The sequence below is a fragment of the Chinchilla lanigera genome, unplaced genomic scaffold (genome assembly GCF_000276665.1).
Source record: "Chinchilla lanigera isolate Chin_1 unplaced genomic scaffold, ChiLan1.0 scaffold00136, whole genome shotgun sequence".
In the NCBI taxonomy this organism is placed as follows: Eukaryota; Metazoa; Chordata; class Mammalia; order Rodentia; family Chinchillidae; genus Chinchilla; species Chinchilla lanigera.
The window spans coordinates 136562-155711 of NW_004955537.1; the positions used below are offsets into that span (position 1 = coordinate 136562).

Here is a 19150-nt window from a genome sequence, read left to right on the forward strand (position 1 = left end):
GATATAGCTCAGTGGCACAGTATTTGCCTAGCATGCACAAGGTTTGATTGCAGTACTGCAAATAATACACCCACAATGATGTGAGCAAGTAATGAAAGCATGTGTGGGTCAGGCCGAGTACAGTTGGTTTGGAAAGCAAAATAATCTATTGTGGAATATTCAGACAACACGGCCAGGTGAATCTTGGGCTCTTCTTTTATTATCCAGGAAACTTACCAGAGGAAGATTTCCTAAACAGTTTGACTAGACGTGAGCTAGGAGTCCTCCTGTGTTCTCAGACCTGAGCAATCGGACTGCCTACACCTGGTGAGCAGACAGCTGCCCTGCCTTCGGGTCAGAGTTCTCCTCCAACTCACTAGATGATAGTAACAGGTAAGGCACAGCAGGTTTTTGACCAGGATCAAAAATACTAGTGTTTGTCTTGAAGCTTTCAAGAGAAATCACAGTCACGTAACTTTTATTATATACTTGCTCTGTTTTATTAGTAATTGTGAACCTCTTATTGTGCCTAATATGTAAGATAGATTTTATGTTAGGTATATATGTGTAGGAAAAAACAGTTAATAGGACTCACCTGATCAGGTGTTGGGCCCTGTCAGGAAGAGGGAAGCACAAGTGTAAAGGCCTTGAAGTGGGAGCCAGCCTGGTGTTTGAGAAACACCAAAAGACCAGAGAGGCTGGGAAGCCGTGTGCTAGAAAGGTGGAGTGGGAGGTAAAGTTGGGAGAGAGATTTTTCAGGCCATAGTAAGAATTCAAACTTTACTGGGGTGTGGTGGGAAGCCAGAAGGTTTGGAGCCAAGGACTAACATGATCTGAGTTTAGCAGACATACCCTGGCTTCGATGTTAGGAATAGGGGACTGGTTGGTAGGTCCTCCCAGTTCTCCCAGTGCTTTCAGCAAGACGTCCTGGTGCTAGGCTACAGTGTGGCCAGGAATGCAGCCCCTGGAGGGGTGGTGTTGGGCTCTGGAAAGGAATGGGCTGTCTTACTGCAGTGTCCTATAAAGCTTCTTAAACCCCTCTCTTCCTAAGTGTAAATAGGGGAGTTGATTTCATCCTTCATTATCATTGCACTAGATTTATATTTTATTTATTTTTTGCCTCAAGATTTGGTTGTGGCAGGGGCCAGTCCCTGTTCTTGGCAGTGAGAAGAACAACCCAGACACTCAGACCATCTGGAACACAGCCACACACAAACCCAGTAAAAGTCCCTTCCTTCCTGGTATTATGGTTGTTGGGTCTTTTTCCTTTGAGCATCCTGACCATATTATATTTATTGAGCACCTGCTGTGTTCCTGACACTGGTCTGTGTGCTGCAGAAAGAACAGGAAATGAGAGATCATGGTCCTGCCCTGGTAGAGCTCATAGTCTAGTGTCTTGTATGGACAGTGAAAACTGCTGAGAAGAAACAGTCAAGCATGGGAGAGGATCTGGAATGTCAGGGTAGAAAGAAAGTCGATTCTGAGGAAAGACTTGCAGCAAGGAAGCTGGCAGTGGTAACACTGGGGACATATTCCAAACAATGGGCACAGACAGCATGCATGCAACTGTTTGAGGAACAGCAGAGGGCTGGCTGCAAGAGTGGAATGGACCAGGGTCTGGGCACAGTGAGGTCAGATTAGAGGCACATGGGAGACTTGTATATGAAGTGATCTAAGTGACATTCACTTACCAAAGTCTTACAAAAGGTAGCAGCCACTGGTCCCTAGGAATTAGTCCCCTTTTGGCTCCTTCAACTACCTGAATGGTAAGAAATGAGGTATAACTCCATGAGGTTTGTGCATCATCAGTTTCTCTGTGGTAACCGATACCCTCCAGTGGGCCCAGTCTCTGAAAGTCACAGCAAGGGACAGGGCAGTGTCCCTGGGCCAGTGTGTGGGGCAACTTGAAGGAGTAGACTCTGAATCCGAGATTTCAGATACTAGGACCAAGAATGTGACACTGCCTAGGGCAGAGAACCCTCTGTGCCATGGGAGTGCCCTGGGCTAGGGCAGCACTCACCCTCTTCCCTTCCTCCACTGGGCCCTGGGTTCCCTGCATTGCCCAACTCCCTGGCAGCCACACAGCTCGGACCTTCTGTGGGGCCTAGGATGCTGTAATTCAGAGTTTGCCAAAACACTGAAGGTAAAGCTCTTAGTACCCTTGGTGCTACCCCACTTTGTCCTTCCCAGCAGTGCCTGGGTTGGGATGAGGGAGCTGAGACGTCCTCAGTGGAAAATGTGTGTTGAGGGGCAGGGAGCAGTGAGGATGGCTGAGTTTGTGGTGAGAGGTCCTGGGCCCCGCCTTTAGCAGACGCTTGGGCCTCAGGCTAGAGTCGTGTGCCTGCCTCCAGGAGGCCTGGGGCTGGCAGAGGGCTTTACTTGGGAACACACACCCAAATCAATCTTGGAGCAAAGGAACTGATCACTCCCTAAATTTCAAAAACTGGCTGGACTATAGAGCCATAGGCCAGAAAGGTACATACCAGATCTGAGCCAGACTCCCTTAGACTTTCATCATCCAGGCCCATGTCTGTTTTTCTTACAAGCTCAGGAGCCCCTGGAAGGCCACAGCCAAGCTGTTCCAGGTCCAGCACACAGTGGATACTGAAATGCACTTCCCACATGCCTGGCCCTGGTGTGACAGTGAGTAGGCTATACGTGGCTCTGGCACAACTGAGTCCTTGCCATAGCAGTACAAAGGCTCAGAATAGTTTGCCCAAAGTTAGACAGTAGGTTACCATCCTGCCTCCACCCTAAGCTCCCTCCAAGGATGGTCCTCAGCAGGCCAAGTGCTGTCCCAACACTCGTGGTTCAGGAAGTGCCCAGATGAAGGGGTGCCACATCCTCCCTCCCTTCCAGCACCCCCGACCCCTCTGTCCAGGCAATGGAGGCCCAGGGACTTCCCACCCTTCCCACAAAAACACAGCCCAGCAACTCACATCCTGATTCGTACCCAAGTTGAGGCTTTTATTTACAAAGAATAGACATGAGGAGAAGGAGGCAGGAGAGAGTAATGCGAAGAAGAGGAGGGGACAGGTGTTTAAATACTCAGATGGGAGGCAGGAAAAAAGGGATGGGACTGGCTTAAACACAGCCACCTCAGGGTGATCACCCATCAGCAGTCACCCAGTAAGTCCAGAGAATGAGATCAGGAGCCAGCAGAGACCTCATTCTAGCTGCCCCAGTGATGAAACGGCCAGGGGAATGATAGTGCAGATTAAGGAAACATCCCAAGGGTGCTCCCAGAAGGAAAGTGACCCTGCACCCTCAGAGCGTTGCCTTTCCAGGAACATGTGCTCTGTCGGCCTCACCTTTTCACTCTAATGCCCTCCCTTTCCTTCCCCTGCGTTTTAGAACTCCTTGTCCTCAGGACCTCTGGGTCCTATGCCAAAGGTCCTGGGAAGCTAGCTCCCTGGGCTGGAAGCATGTCCACCTGGAGTGAACCCAGGATGCTCGCAGGCTCCATCCTGGACTGCTGCTCATGGTCCCTTAATGGATCCAGGTTCTGTGAGGCGGGCAGAGGTATAGGCTGATGCTCCAAGGCAGGCTGCAGGCTCACAGAAGCCTGGCAGCCCCATGGGGCCTGGCAGGCCAGGTCGGCCTGCCTCTCCTGGAGCCCCTGGGGACCCTCGGTCTCCATCCTTGCCATTGATGGCCTGGCCAGGCCGGCCAGGGAGTCCTGTGAAAGGAACAAAATCAAGACATCACGGCTTCCTTTTATCTTGACCTAAAATTGTTAAGCTGGGATATTTTTCAGCATAGACCAAGGACAGCACAGGAAGAAGGAGAAGCTCTGCCCCCCAAAACAGTCTGTGGTTTCCATTGCTCACAACTCCCTACCAGTGAATGTTTTTCCTTCCCCCTATGAAGTGACTGTGGTAATCCCAAGAAGTCCTCAAAATCCCAGCTTCCAGTTCCCAGCCAGACCAGGCTGAGGGTGAAGCCTCCATGGAAGAGCACCAGGTGTCCCTGGGTCATGAATCCCCAGTCTCACAGGATGGTAGCTGGGCAGGGCCAAGGTCTTACCTGGGATCCCTGGGGGGCCAGGCATCCCAGGGTGCCCACGCCCTACTTCGCCTTGATCACCCTTCTCTCCACGCTTCCCTGTAGACAAAAAAGTAAGTCTCAGTTTTTCAGGATTAAAAAGTGCTATCTCCACTTTGTTATTTAATTTCTATTGACATAACTATTATTCCAGTACTGTGCTAGTTTAAAAGAAGGGGAATTTGGAAATGACCTAGAAAGGCTGGCTAAATAGAGGGAGGTAAAGACAAAGGATGTACAATTATGTATCTGATAAATTTTATTACATGAAAGTGTCCAATAACAATACTTAGCATTTACTATGTACCAAGCAGTGAACTAAGAATTCTATATAAATCCCCTCTCAATGACCCCACAAAACACTATGAGGTTGGTACTATTAATATCTCCACTTCACAGGTGACACATCCAAAGCCCAGAGATATGGAAAGATGTTTATGAGATACCATAAAACAAATTAAAACGTCCAACACTATAAAACAGTACATTCAGTTTCATTCATCCGCTAAGAGGAAGAGCCCAGGAGTGCTTCCCAGAGGAGTTTGGCCAAGGGATGGGAAAATTGCGAGGTGTCTTATCCTGGGATCAGGAATGGAGAGACGGAGTGTGACAACAGAGCCTGAGCACTCAATTGCCCAGGGCCCCTGGCCAAGTCCCTTCTGCCCAGCCTCACTCCCTCCACAGAGCAGTACTTACCCTTGGGTCCTGTGTTTCCAATCTGACCCACAGCTCCTATGACACCAGGTATGCCTCGAGGACCAGGGTGCCCATGGGGTCCCTGCTTGCCTGGGTACCCAGGTGGCCCAGGTGGTCCTGGGGGACCCATCATCCCTGCTGCACCTAGGGCTTCCCGCTTGGCACTCACAGCCACCTCTGCCAGTTGCTCTAGAGGGAGGAGGGCAACAGAGGTCTGTAAGACAGGTATCAACTCTGCAACCCTATGGAAGGCAGAAAAGTATCCTGACAGCTCCTGGCTCCCAGGTTTGCAGACAGGAAAGCCCCTGTTTTGCAATTTCCCTTCCTCAGACCCTGTTTTGATGAACATAAAGATCCAAAGTGATTTATTTATCTAAGGGTCCCACAGCCCTTGGAAGCAGAGCTGTAAGGATCAGGAACTCCAGACCCTCAGGGAACCCTGCATCACCTTGCATCATCTTCAGCACCACGTCTACAATGTGCTGGTCACTGGGATCTCGGCCCTGAAAGCAGAGGAGGTCTTCAGGAAGAACCCCTGGCGCCGGGGCTAACCATCCCCGCACCCTTTGATACCCCACCCCACTCCACCTGTGTTCCCATCCTCTCCCAGGATCTGCACGCGGTACACCCATCCTCTCTTATCTGGGCCTGGAACCAACCCGAGGAAGCCAGCAGCCCGACGAAAACTCAATGTTTGGAGCATAAACGGTACTGGGGTTGGTGGGGACTTACCGCCACGCCCTGTCTCCCGGGCTGTCCTGGCACGCCTCGGTCTCCAGCCAGTCCTCGAGGGCCGGGCAGCCCAGGGTAGCCCTGCACCCCTGGAGCCCCCGCATCCCCGCTGGGGCCAGGGTAGCCAGGTTCTCCGCGTACTCCTTGCTGCCAGGCGTTGGGTGGGAAAAGGTAGACGGTGTGCAGGCCAGGACTGGGAGGGCCGGGAGGACTAGGAGGGCCGGGAGGACTGGGAGGGCCGGGAGGGCCGGGAGGGCGGGGCCCAGCCAGGCCAGAAGAGGGGGCCGGACCCAGGGCGTGGCGTGGGGCGGGCTTACCTGTCCTTTGGGCCCGGGCTCGCCGGACTCGCCCTGCAGGCACAGGGGGCTGCTGTCAAGGAACGCCGGGACCCCTGCGCCCAGCCCCAGTTCCCCTCAGCCCCCGCGCCACACTCACCTTCTCGCCTTTCTCTCCGGGAAGGCCGGCTACCCCCGGGTCGCCCTGCAGAGAGAACCGTGGGTCGGGCGTGCGTTAGCAGCGAGACATAGGGCGGAGCGGGCGTCATAACCCGCCCAGAGCGCACCCAACGCTCCACGGGCCGGGCGCCCGGAGGCCGGGCCGCGGGTGCTGAGACTCACCACTCCGCCGCGGGGCCCGGTCTTCCCTGGAAAACCCTGCGGAAAAGCAGACGAGGGCTTGGTGAGCTCCTTTCTCCGGGGAGGAGTGCTCCAGGCGTCCCCCAACGCGGCTCCCCGCCACACCCCTCACGCCAGCCCTGCCTCCCCTGCCTCCCCCACAGGACCACATCCCTGGGACCCGCACTTTAATTTCTTCTTTTCTCCTCTCTCTCCCTTTGTCTCTCCCCCTCCCTCTGCCTCCCTCTCCCTCCTTCCCTTCGTCTGTATCTCTCTCTCGCTCTCCCTCCCTCCTTCCCTCCCTTTCTTTTTTTCACTGCAGATTGAATTTCCGCCTCGCGCACGCTAACCAAGCACTATACATCCCCAGGGGGACCCGCAGATTCGGACAACTCAAAAGTTTTAACTGAACCCCACACCACCCCACTCCAGGCCTGGGCTGCTTTCTCAAGCATTGTCCAGCCCCTTTTGGTACCTTGTCTCCCTTGATGCCTGGCAAGCCTTGGGGACCTGGAATTCCAGGGGGGCCCTGTTCCCCCTTGGGACCCTGAGAAGAGAAGCCAGAGCAGTAAATCAAATGAGGTTCCCAGATGTGCGCCCCACTGCCCACCCCAGCTGGCCTGCACTCACCTGCCGTCCTTGTGGGCCAGGCTGCCCCACAGGGCCCCTCTCACCCTGGTCACCCTGAAATGGTACGAGAAGGTCTCACCAAGGCTCTCAGCAGGGGCGGCCTCCCTGGGCTATGCCCTAGACCTTAGCAAGTTCCTACAGTTTTGTTGTCAGCAGCAGGGGGTCCTTTGATCCATTTCACAGATCAGCAAATTGAGGCCTTGCTAGAGGACCCAGCCCCTGCAGCCAGCAGTGCCAGCTGCTGCGAGGACCCTCAGGAAGGGAGTACTGCTAGGGGCACTTACCTTCTGCCCCACGATGCCCCGGGGACCAATTTCTCCTTGAGGCCCTGGCTCTCCCTGGAGGAAAGAGATATTGAGGGTAAGCCTGGTGGGACCCTCCCTTCCACACCTGCCTCACACCTCCCCCTCTTGATTTTTTTTTTTTTTTTCTTTTACACCTCCCACTCTTGGGTCTCAGCTGATTAGCTCCCTTTAGGGACACAGCCTAGAAAAGAGACAGTGAGTGTTTCTTTCCTGGGTCAGTGGGTTGGGGCAGAGACAACCCAGAGGACCCCTAGTTTGGGGATCCACCCATGGCCCCCCTGCTCTATGGTCAGAGCACGGCCCTCAGGCCTGGGAGGGCCAAAGCCAACTTGTGTCAGTGGAAGGGGCCACTTACCTCCTTCCCAGGAGGACCAGGGAATCCAGGGAGGCCCTGCTTGCCTGGCTCGCCCTGCAGAGAAACAGAGCTCAGGTCAGTCAGCCAAGCCCCGTGGACCCTGAACAGTCTGCAGCTGAATGAGTGCTAAAGGGAAAGCGTGTTCTTGGGCAAGTCCTCTGGGCTCCACCGTCCTATGTTTGTGTTGCCTTTGGATTCAAAGCCATTCATCCCATCTCCACTAAGTCAGACTGAGGGCTGTGGGAAGGGGTGGGGGTGGCAGGAGGGAGGCGACTTGTGTTCAGATCGTGTCAAGTCTGGGGCTAGGCCTAGGCCATGCCTCAGTCTCTGTCCTGTGGCTACCCTGTTCAGATGGGACCAATTTTGCCCCTCGCTTGGCATCATCTCACCTTGTCTCCTGGGCCTCCTTTTGTTCCAGGCTGGCCTGGCACACCCTGCAGAAAGAAGTTGATACCCATTTCTGCCCTGGAATGGGGTAGCCCCATGTACCCACTGCTTTGCCTCGGATCCCAAACCCAGCTTTCCTCCATCTTATGGGAGCCGAATGACTGGAGACCCAGGCGTGGTTTCATGAACATGACTGTGTTCTCTACTGTTCTCAGAACCCTGGTGGGGAGGAGTGGGATACAGGGTACAGGGGAACACTGCCTGTTAGGACCTGTGTCTGTAGGCAGAAGGTAACTCCTGGCACACCATGAGTGTGTGTAAGAACTCAAGTCCCAAGGGGGAACAGATTCCAGGGCCGTAAGGTTTGCCAGGCATCAAGGGAGACAAGGTGCCAAAGGGGCTGGACAATGCTTGAGAAAGCAGCCCAGGCCTGGGCTCCGGAAGGTAGTGGGTAGAGATGGGTCCGTGTGCTGAGAAGCCACAGGGGGAAGGTCACCCAGACAGAGGGTCCAGGAAAAGCTTAATAGGGTATAGACAGAAAAGCCACTCATGAAGAGCAGGGGTGAGGACAGTGGTAATGGCCAATGAAGTAAGAAAAGTAGACTGGGATCAGATTATGGTGGCTGCTGAATGCTAGATGAGCTGTGACGAAAGGGTCGCGTCTGTCCCATGTGTAACTGTTTACCAAGTGACTTTCCTGGAGGCCATGGGAGCCATGGGAAGTGCTTTAGCAGGGAAATGATTAGCTGCCATGCACCCACCAAGAAGGATTGGAATGGCAAAAAGAAAGCTGGAACAGCTGTCCAAATAATGAGGGCTAAACCCGGACATGGGGCACAGAAGTGACAGCAAGAGCCCAGGTGTGGACTTTGGCCTCATCAGCCATTTGCGTCCTTGTGGAGAGGTGGATAACAGTGCCTGGCCTCTGAGCCCACAAGCAGCAGTTTGTGGGGCAGCCCGTAGGGCTCCACCTGATACTTACTGCTAAGCCCTGGTGGCCCGGGTTCCCTGGACGCCCTGCCTGTCCTGCGCTGCCCTAGAAAAACAGAAACAGAAGCACAAATTAGGTCCACAGCCTCGACCCCAGTGCAGGAAAATAGGTCTGAAGGCCTGGAGGGGTGCAACAGGGTACATGGGAGGCCCCCAGAGTCACGTGATGGGACCCAAAGCCCTGAGCAGAGAGAATCCTCGCTCTCCAGTTCTACCATAGTCCCTGCTCTTACTTTCATGCCAGGTGTGCCTGGGGTCCCGTCCTTGCCATCGATGCCTGGGGAGCCCTGCATAGGAGGAAAGTACAGGGAGCCTCACAATGGGGAGGTGGCTGTAGTCAAGGTGTCCACCCATGACTCCTGTGATTGCTGCAGTGCGAAGGTACAGAGCAGATCTGGTTGTCTCAGAAAACCCCACCAGCCCACTGCAGGAGGGCAGCTGAGTGGGAATGGGCTGAAAAAAACGGACCGTAGCCCTTCCTTTGTGGATGACAGTGTCCCCAGGTAGCTATATGCATCTCATGATCTCTTCTGTAGCATCACTCCTGTTTACAGTTGGGGAAACCAAGGTATGGAGAAGACATTGCCAAGACTGCAGAGCCAGCTTGCCTGCAGCAGAGTTCAGTCTACAACCCAGGCTCCTCACCCACTGGTGCTGAGGACTCTCAGACCTGACCCTGGCCTCTGTCCCTGGGCCTCTAGCACTTACGGCTGCTCCCTTCGGGCCTGTCATCCCTTGAGGTCCTCGCACGCCTTGGCTGCCCTGCAAAGCAGACAGAGGTCAGGGCCGTGGCAGGATGCTGAGGCCCACCTGGCCGTGCAGAAGGGATATCTGAGCTGGTGGCCTCTGGGTCCCAAACTCCCTGTGGCACAGGCCACACAGTGTAGGGGCTGGAGGAAAGGGAGAGGTGGGACTGGGGGTGCTCCCAGAGCTGGCGTCCACTGAGACCACAGCTCACTTGGACAAGGAACACGACCACTAGAGAATGTGTGGGCTTTTCTGTAGGGGGAGGCAGGTTGTCTCAATTTGAAGAACTGTGAGCAGTTTTGAGATAACTGCAAAAGACGGAAGGCAGACTGATTATTAGGTGATGTTAAGGGATAATTACTTTGTTACTTGTGATAGTGATGTGATGTGATTATGTGAGGAAGAAAATCCTTTATTTTTTACAGATACATTTGGAAATGTTTAGGGGTAAAATGACATGATGCTGAGGATTTGCTTGAAAACATCAGAGTGATGCAGTAACAGTGGAGGAAAGGGGAAGGGAGACAGATGAAGGGACTACGGCAAGATGTCCACAACTGTGGAGCCTGCGACACGGCCAGGTAGAATCCATTATATCAGTCTCCCTACTTTTACATATATTTTAAAACTTGCATTACAGAATAAAACCATACTGTTAACTATGAGAGTACAGTTAACTACAGAGTTAACTATACTCTCTGCTCAGCCCAGCATTGTCTGTTAATTAAAAATAAAGAATTAAGAGAACTGGGATGTAGACCAAATCCCATTAGTCTCCTGGTTGATTGCTGGAATTTCATTGTCTCGCCCCAGTGACCATAAGCCTGGCTCCCAAAGTCTCACTTTGTGTCCCCTGGGCTGTGTAGGTATGCGTGCACATGCATACACACGTGTATGGTACATGCACCAGCGTTGGGTGGCACTGAGTCCTGCTTGGTGATCCCCTCCCCACCCCAGCCCTGAGCAGACAACAGGTGCCTGAGCACTCACCACATCGCCCTTCTCCCCAAGTCGGCCTGGTGGCCCCCTTGGACCTTCCTCACCCTGGCAAGGAGGATAGACAGGTATCCATGTTTCATGGGCTCGGGAGAACCATACCTGCTTTGCAGCCAGAGGGGCTCCAGCCTGGAGCCAGGGAACAGGAGCAAGCTTACCGGTGACCCAGCAGCGCCAATGGAGCCCACCATGCCTTTATACCCACGAGGACCCTGGGTAGAGGAAAGAGTTGAGGTTCAGTGCTGGCTGGATCCCCCCATACTAGAGGCCTGGTCATTGTGGCTCTTGCAGGACACTCTTGGATTCACTTACCATCTCTCCCTTGGGTCCCGCCATTCCTGGGTAGCCCCTGATGCCCTGGGGCCCCTATTAGGACAGAAAAAGGATAGCAAGAGCAATTGTAAGGCCCACTTTCTCATACCATTTCTGACCCCCTTTCACAATGCCCTTTGAAGTAGGCAACCTAAGCTCTAGGTCATAGATGGGATATCGAAGCTCAGAAATGAGGGTACTCACAAGAGTCACTCCAAGTTGCACAACCTGGACCTCAGCCAGGCTTTGGCTGCCAGCTTTGGTTCCTGTCCCTTAATTCCTGGCAGCTTCCCCTCCTCTCCCACCCGGAGACATTCCCGGGTAGACACAGGCCTCTTTCATAAGCTAGAGGCCCAGGCAGGGGAATGACCTCAGTAAGGACTTCCAGCATGAGACAGACCAGCCACAGGGGAAGGCATTCCTTACCGGTGGTCCAGGGATGCCTTGCTCTCCAGAGGCACCCACATCTCCTTTGGGACCCTAGGAGCAGGTATGATTAATCAGACAGGCAGAAGGTGGAGAGATAAACACACAGGCAAAGATACCAGCCAACTTTCCCAGCCAGACTAGCCAGGAAAGACCCTTGAGACCACACAGCCCCACGCTACAGATGGGGAGACTGAGGCTGAGCATGGAAGGGACTTGCCCACAGACATCAGCCTAGAGCATAGTACTCCTGCCTCCAGCTCAAAGCTGTGTCCCCGAGGGCCCCGAGATGGGGTAAAGGAGGAATCCGGCCTCTCCCACACAGTCCATCCCACAGCCCTCAGCCTTCACACTCACCGGATTCCCCTGGCGGCCAGGGTCACCCAGAACCCCATGTTTGCCCGGATGCCCCTGCAGGGAAGGGGAGAGCTCACTATACGGCCACTTCCGGATCGCCTGCTCCCCTCCCAGGACTCAGACCGGGAGCTCTCACCTTCACTCCCTGCAGCCCGGGGGGGCCTTTGGCACCCGCTGGACAGTTGGTTGGACACTGCAAAGACAATCTCATGGCCCTCGGGTCACCTTCCTGGCCAGGCCAGCCAGACTGCACACCCAGCTTGCCACCCCTGGAACACTCTTCCCACCTCTTACGACTGAGTGACTCCATCACAGTCCCCTCCCACCCACTGACCCCATCTCCACACTACCTCCATCGCCTCTGCCCCGATGCCCCTTCTTACCAGGAGGTCGGCACTCCCTTCCAGGCCCTGGATGGCTCCTGGGCGCCCCTGAAGAGACATACAAAGATGGAATCTGCCCTGACCCTTCCCCACCCCAAGCCCTTCCCTAGGAGCACATGGCCATGTGGAACATCTAAGGACACTTACTGGTTTCCCAGGGGGCCCTGGTGGCCCCGATGGCCCCTCTGGTCCTGGATCCCCCTGAAAGTAAGAAGGGCCCCATTGTACCACCATCCAGCCCTGCCTTGGTTATCTCTGACCCCTCTTCCAGTTTCCCCCCTTGCCCCATCCACCCTGCCCCCTAGGGCACTTCCTAGAGGCCAGCAGGAGGTGAAAGGCCTACTGTCCGCTGGCAGGCTCAGCAGGAGAGATTCCCTAATCGGAGCCAGGGAGCCCCCTCTGACCAGAAGCAGGCCCGGAAGCTCCTGGAGAGCCCAGTCCAGCTCACCAGCTTGGAGGTAGAGAGCAGAAGGCAGTGTGAGTAGATCAGCCTTGGGCTCACCTTGGGGCCTGGGGTTCCAATCTCACCCGGGAGACCAACAGGTCCAGGTGGCCCCTGGGGAACAGAGACATGGATGTCCAGGATGCCTTAGGGGTCAGCCCACCCAGGACAGGAAGGTAGGCTCAGGCACCCAAAGCCTCTCTTCTGCTCGGAGTTTTTGGCCAAGCTCAGACTGACAGATTGGGGATTGGTGGGCGGGGGGTGGGGGACAGAGAATTCCAGGGTCAGCGGTTAGGGCCAGAGTGGCCTGGGAAAGGTCTCAGAAAGCCCGCCCATTCCTGGCACTGTCACAGCATGATGGCCTCTCCCCAAGATGGCTGTCCCCCCTCCTAAGTCCTTCTGTTGTCCCCTCCCTTCCTTAGAGTCCTAGGACCCTACCGTACCACTGAGGACTTACTGGAGGTCCAGTGAAACCAGGGCCCTGGAACAGAAGGAAAGGAAATTGGGCTCATGGCTCCCTCCACCTCTCCCTGTGGAGGGTCCCTCAAAGGCCTCACAGGTGGTACTCACCGGCAGACCAGGGGGACCTGGGAGCCCAGGCTGGCCCTGTAGGAACAATGGGAGAGGCTCAGAGACTGGGGCTTCTGGTCTCTACAGCAGTCCCTCTCAAAGGCTGGCCCTAGATTGCCCGCAGAGTCCCCAGCAGGCCACTTGCCTTGACTCCAGGTGTTCCCATGGGACCAGGCTCCCCCTTTGCTCCAGTTAAACCCTGGGAGAAAGAGAAGGTGGGATCACAAGGGGAAAGCTGCTCTCTGACCCACAGGGTCGGGCAGGTCCAGATCCCCCTGGCGGGGCCCAGCTTCTTTTCACCGTACCCCTTGAAAACCTAGGGAGCTTAATGCCTCCTTTTCCCTTCCCCTACTTCTTGGTATGGCCCCTGGGGCTGGAGGCTTTGGGGGCTTCTGGGAGTTCTGTGGTATCAAATAAATGATGCTCTTCTCCTGAATTGTCCCTGGGGCCACAGAGGCATAGGGGAAAAGAAGAGGGAACACACAAGGACAGCCCCAGCTAGGGCATTTAGTCTGATCCCTACAAGTCAGAAATGTGTCCCTCAATTCTGAGGGGGGCTGACAAACAGGACAACCTTGCACCTCACAGAGAGCAGAGTCCTCTAGACCTCAGTTCCTGTGATTCAGTGCTCCAGAAGTGGGTGTGAAGTTCCAGTAAGGTCACAAGTCCTGTGAAACTAAGGGGCTCGCAGCTGGACAGTCTCTATCGGGAACTCAGGCTTCACAGTCAGTAGTCAGCGCCCTCCCCTGTTCTGCCCACTCTGGCACTCACATCAATCCCTGGCTTCCCATCTGGCCCGTCTGGCCCGGGTCTGCCAGGCTCTCCCTTGGGCCCCTTGAAAACAGAAGTGCAGCAAATATGAGCCAGACGACAGCAAGGACCAGAAAGGTAAAAGATCGCAGGGAAAAACACTCACCGGAGGGCCGGCTTTCCCAGGTGGCCCCTTGTCACCCTGCAAGATACAAGTTAGTAAGACAGCCCTGTAGGCTCATGCTTCCACAAGAGGGGGGGCGGGCGGGGCAGTCCTGGGTCCCCGCCGCCACCTTGTATTTTTTAGGAAAAAAAGCTTCCTTTCTTACATAAAAAACTTTGTAAGTATCTCAAAACCAACCCCAGCCTACTGGGGAGGGGGATATCTACATGCAAGCGGGTGTTAAACATGATAATGTTGGTAAAGTGACCATTATGAGGCCTGTAGAATGGGGCTGTGGACTCTGAGTCAGCTGGAAGAGGGGTACCACTTGGATGGGGTGAGGAGAAGGCTTGGGCTTTTAGAAAAATTTGAGGGGTGGGTAGGAACAGCAGAGGCTGAAGCAAGGGCAAGGACCAAGGAGCCATCAAGTGGACGTGATTCAAAATGTTCCTGAAGAGGGAAGGACCTCTTTCCCAAGTGACAAAGGACTCTTGGTGGAAGACAGGCAGGGCCAGTGGAGTCGGATTCAGCCCCCAAGAGGCCTCTGGCCGTTTCAGAGCCTGCAGGGGCCAGGGCCTGGCTGGGGTCCAGCGTCCTGTGTTTGAGAAGAGGCACCAGGCTGAAAAGAAGTCTGTCCAGAGGGTAAATATGGCGCTGACCTCCTGGGGTAGCCTCCAGAATGAGGTATTTAAATTTAACCCTCACCATGGCCGGCAGGGACAGCAGGGAACAAGCCCAGCTGATTCTGTCTTGGGAGGAAAAAGCAAAGGGAAGAGACAGGAGCTGGTCAGCGGTCTGACCAAAGCCCCCAAGTTATGCTGAAGAGGTTAGGGCGTCTCCTACCCCAGAAAGAAAGCAAAGGAGGGACGGGGGATAAGGATTGTCTGTGAACAGTGGCCAGTAGACCGAACAGCAATCCCTTGTCCACGGGGGACTCTAACGGGATCTACTTTTCAGGGCTGGTTTGAGGTTTTTGCTAAATAGGCTCCTTGTGGTGCTGGCTAGCGCCGCCTACTGGAGAAACAGGGCACTACAGTCCAGGCACCCAACCCCTCCGCTCACAAAGTTCCCCTTTGTCTGCAGCTTCCCTCCCTCCCCATCCAGTCCCAAGTTTAGAGACTCACGTCGATGCCATCCGATCCAGGCATTCCCGGCGGCCCTGGGGGGCCCGGGGGACCGGGCTCTCCTGGCGGGCCTTTCTGAAAACACACACAGGGGAGAAACCTTCAGTGTGGGCATGCCAGGGGCTGCAGGTGGCCTGGGAGCGGGGTCCTGGAGGCAGTGCTTCGCCTGGTAAAGGGGGCTCTGCGAGGGACTGCGAACTCCCGTGTACTGAGAACCCCAGGTGCACCGGGTACTGTGCGCTGAGGCGTCTGATTATCTTAGTATTCAAAATTCCGAGGCCAATGCTATTGCGGGCCGCAGTTTGAGGGTGAAGACGCGGGCACAGAAAGATTGAGGATCCATGCTCACTACATAGGCCGACTCCTTCCCCACCTTGGCGCAGATTTGCGCGGGGGCGCGTAGTTGGAGATGGCGACGGCTGCGGAAATCACAGACACCGCGAGGTGGCGCCCAGCCCACTTTAGTCCTCAATAAATGCTGCTTGAATTACCATTTTTAGACGAGCAATAGATAGTGGAGGTGAGCAGGCATCTCCTTCTTCCCCCGGCAGGGGTAAAAACACGACGGGAAAGTGGGGGAGGCGCAGGGAGCAGGTGCGAGTATTCCCCCGTACCCCCAAGCAACGGATTCCCAGCACCGCCGCCTCATCCTCCCCGGGGTGGCGGTCTTAGGGGCCAGCTCCGACCCAAGGAGGAGTCCCGTGAGGACCAGGTGCCCGCCACGCTAGGCTGGGAAGCGCGAGGTTGGTGCCCCACGGCGAGCTGCACGCTGCACCCCGCGAGGCCCGGTCACCACAGTAGGCGCGGAGGCCGCCGCGGATGGACAGCGGCGTCTGGCTGGAGTCAGCGCCCGCGGGAGGCGGCGAGGCGGGGGCTCGGCGGCCGCGTGAATGGCACCATTGTCTCCCTGCCACCTGGGCTCTCCGTCTGCCAGGACGGGGCGCCAGCTCCGGCCCCGCGCTGACCACCCGAGCAAGGCCGAGCACCACTGCGCCGGGAGCCCGGCTCCCGGCTCATCCACCTCCTTTCCCGGTGCGGCTCCGCGCACCGTGAGGGCGACACTGAGGGTCCGCGCCCGGGACTGTCCTTGGTGGACCCTCGGACGAGCGGGGATCGGCAGAGGAACCCGCACCGTGGCCCCCCAGTGGTGGAGCACTTACGATCTGCGCCAGCGCGAGCCCGAGCACCTGGAGGAGAACGAAGAGGCCTCTGGGGGCGGCCATGGTGCGCGGGATCCGGGCGCACCGACAGCGAGGCTGCTCTCAGGCGGGCGGCGGGCGGGCCTTCCGAATATGCGGCGGGGAGGGGCGGGGCCGGGCCGAGGGGCTGGTACCTGAACCCTCCCACAGGGGAGGGAGGCCGAGCCCTCCGCCCAGCTTGGCCCCGCGCCTTTGGCCGCCAGCGCCCACCCTGCGCCCTCGGCCGCCAGCCTGGAGCCCGGCGCCTGCCGGAGCCCGGCGCGGAAATCCGAGGGGCGTCCCAGGGTGTAGGACTGAGACAAGTGTCCCGCATCTCTGGGAGGAGGCAGGGGGCCGCCTGAAGTCTTCCTCCAGCTTGACTTCAGGGCTCAGCACCTCCCCCGACCCTCAGCCCCATCACTTTCCTGGGCCTGGCTCAGGTCTAATCTTTCCTGTGACTGGGTTCAGGGCTCCAAAGGCACTGCCCAACCCTCTCCACCTTGCTCCTGTCCCCATGGACTCCTTTCTCTCCAAGGACAGACGGATCTGCTCCTTACTAGAACAAACCGAAGCCTTTCCTGGACCAGCCATACGCTAAATACTCCACCTGCCTCTAAAACTCATACCCCTTCCCACTGCTCTGCTTCTCCCCTGCCCCCCAGCAGTCTCCTGGAGGTCACCTTGAAACCCAACCCTTCTGGGTCCTCCAGTCAGAGGTTGTTGGCACCTCGACCTGCCCGTGGCCATACTGACCTTGAGGTCTTCCCTGCCAAGCTTCCACCATCCAGCTCCCGCACTCCAATCTCGTCACTTAGGCAGGGGACATGTTCTAAGAAAAGAACAAGCAGTTTGATTTGGTTGTTGTGCAACCGGATTACAAATCTCAGAGTGCAGGTACACAAACTAGACAGCCATGATGTCACAGGTCTGTATAATCTTATGGAATCATTACCCACCAAACATTACTATGCAAGGCATGATGATACTTCCTTTTTAACTTTGCCATTCCCTTGGGGACTGACGTCTTCTCACTAACCTTTTCCAAGTGATCTACTCCCATCTTCATGGGAATAACCGTCACTTTATTCAGAAGAGGTTCCACAACCTACATGTCTAGCAGCCTTTGTCCAAAGTCTCTTCCCTTCCCTTGCATTCACTAATTCATACTGGTAAAGTGCTTTGGAGTCTGACACTGCCTGAGTCAAACTATATATATGTGAAGCCTCATTTTCCTCAACTGTAAAATGAGGATAATAACACTCTTGGTCTTAAAAAGTTTTTATAAAAATTGAAACAAGAGGATGCTTATAAGGTGCTTAACATAGCATCAGCACACAGTAGGTTCTTTCCACACTTTTTACCAGGCCTACACACAGTATGGGAAAGCTGACCACAACTGAATCAACTAAAATGGCCAAAGAAGCCAGGTGTGGTGGCACACATCTGTAATCCCAGCCCTTGGCAGGTGGAGGCAGGAGGATCACCATGTGTATGAGGCCAGCCTGGGCTACATAGGGAGACCCTGTCTCCAAAAAATAAAAATAAAATAAAATAAAATAAAATAGCCAAAGAAACACATTTTGGAATCTCAAAGAGTCCAACTGCAGTAGGCAGGTGAGCAAAGGGTCTGAGTCTGAAAGTGGTCAGAGCTGTATTTGGGAGAAAGTTCATAGAGAATTTAATTGCTTTGCCTAACAGCGTGAGGAAGAATTTGAAGTGCAAAATATGAGAAGACAGTGGGAAGGGAGGGTGGGATGGTGGACAGTGGCAGGAGTGATGGGGTAATATATGCTAAGGGCTTTTTAGAACTAGGATATCCAAATTCAGTTTTGAAGTTGTTGATTTTTTCATTATGAGCCAAACATGAAAGTCTCAGATAAGTTCTCTTCTTTGGTGAAAACTATGGAAAGGGGATGAACTTCAAATTTGGTCAGCATACATTCATGTAGTAGTGATTTAAAATGATAATTTCTTGATCAAGATTTCAGGAGTGGCTTTGTGGGCTGACTCTAGCTTGGGGTTTGTTACTTGGTTACAGACAGATGGTGACTGGGCCTGCAGTTATCTAGAAGATGTCTTCATTCACACATCAGGATCTCCAACAGCTCGAGCTGAAACAATTGTGATTTCTTAGATAGTTCTTTTCCCTTTTGTGGGCTTTCAATGAGGTCTCTCTGGCTGGGTGACTTGGAGGTCACTGAACTCACCTACCAGCTCAGAGAGAGAAGGAGCACATGGGGCAGAGAATCGCCCCTTCAGTTCTCCCAGCAGTCCTGGGAAGGTCACTGCCCAGACCCATATGCCTTAGTTACTTTTCTTCTTGCTGAGACAAAATACCTGACACCCAAAGTTAAAGGGGGAAAGGTTTATTTAATCTAAAAGTTTATTTATCATGGTTTGTAGAGGTTTCAGTTCATAGTTGGTTGTCTCCAAGGCGGGGTGGCACTGCAGAGGAGGTACAGTTCATTATAAGCAAAGTAGTGAAACAGCAAGTCACAAGCAGTGAAAACAACAGCCTTCTTTCTGTCCCTTATATTCTATCTAGGCTACAACAGGGCAGGCAGTGCCGCACCCACGGTGGGGCACCCTTAATCCTAGAATCACATCCTTAATATCACACACCCTAGATCCAGCCACCTCTGAAAAACCCCACCTATAACTGCATGAGGTTTTTGGGGGGACATCAACATCTAGATACAAGCTGTAATGCCATTCTTAGAAGCCAGGCAGCATCTCCTTCACCATGTCCTTTTGGTGGAGACAATCACAAGTCCAAGTTCTGGATGAGGGAACAGAGACCCCACTTCTTGAATGACAAGTGGCAATGTCACATTTTAAAGAGAATATGGGGATTTATATATATATATATATAAACTTTGGAAAATGCAACCGACCACAATTGCAATTATAATTGAATCAATTCACTGGTAGCTGAAGCTCAAAGGCAGAGCTGACCCAGAGAGAATGGTA

General features: G+C 54.5%; 1 protein-coding gene across 1 annotated transcript; it reads right to left on the minus strand.

The window, feature by feature from the left end:
- Positions 1-2919: 2919 nt before the first annotated feature.
- Positions 2920-16305, minus strand: Col9a2 (collagen, type IX, alpha 2). Its single transcript, XM_005410553.2, has 32 exons — positions 16163-16305; positions 15003-15077; positions 13882-13917; positions 13737-13799; positions 13111-13164; positions 12966-13001; positions 12853-12876; positions 12456-12509; positions 12101-12154; positions 11954-12001; positions 11707-11763; positions 11571-11624; positions 11214-11267; positions 10788-10841; positions 10634-10687; positions 10470-10523; positions 9441-9494; positions 8966-9019; positions 8725-8778; positions 7745-7789; positions 7356-7409; positions 6980-7033; positions 6696-6749; positions 6541-6612; positions 6069-6104; positions 5887-5931; positions 5769-5801; positions 5452-5598; positions 5168-5222; positions 4720-4908; positions 4006-4083; positions 2920-3658 (listed from the first exon to the last, which is right to left on the minus strand). The coding sequence occupies exons 1-32, from the start codon at positions 16223-16225 to the stop codon at positions 3459-3461; spliced, it is 2058 nt and encodes a 685-aa protein (XP_005410610.1). The 5' UTR covers positions 16226-16305; the 3' UTR covers positions 2920-3458.
- Positions 16306-19150: the final 2845 nt, after the last annotated feature.

Excerpts from the sequence above, each read along its gene's own strand:
- Col9a2 (XM_005410553.2), bottom strand. The coding sequence starts at position 16,225 with ATGGCCGCCCCCAGAGGCCTCTTCGTTCTCCTCCAGGTGCTCGGGCTC. Across the intron at positions 12,155-12,455 it reads TTGGAACCCCAGGCCCCAAG|GGGGATCCAGGACCAGAGGG; the intron begins GTGAGCCCAAGG and ends TCTTACTTTCAG. Across the intron at positions 4,909-5,167 it reads GGTGCTGAAGATGATGCAAG|AGCAACTGGCAGAGGTGGCT; the intron begins GTGATGCAGGGT and ends TCCTCCCTCTAG.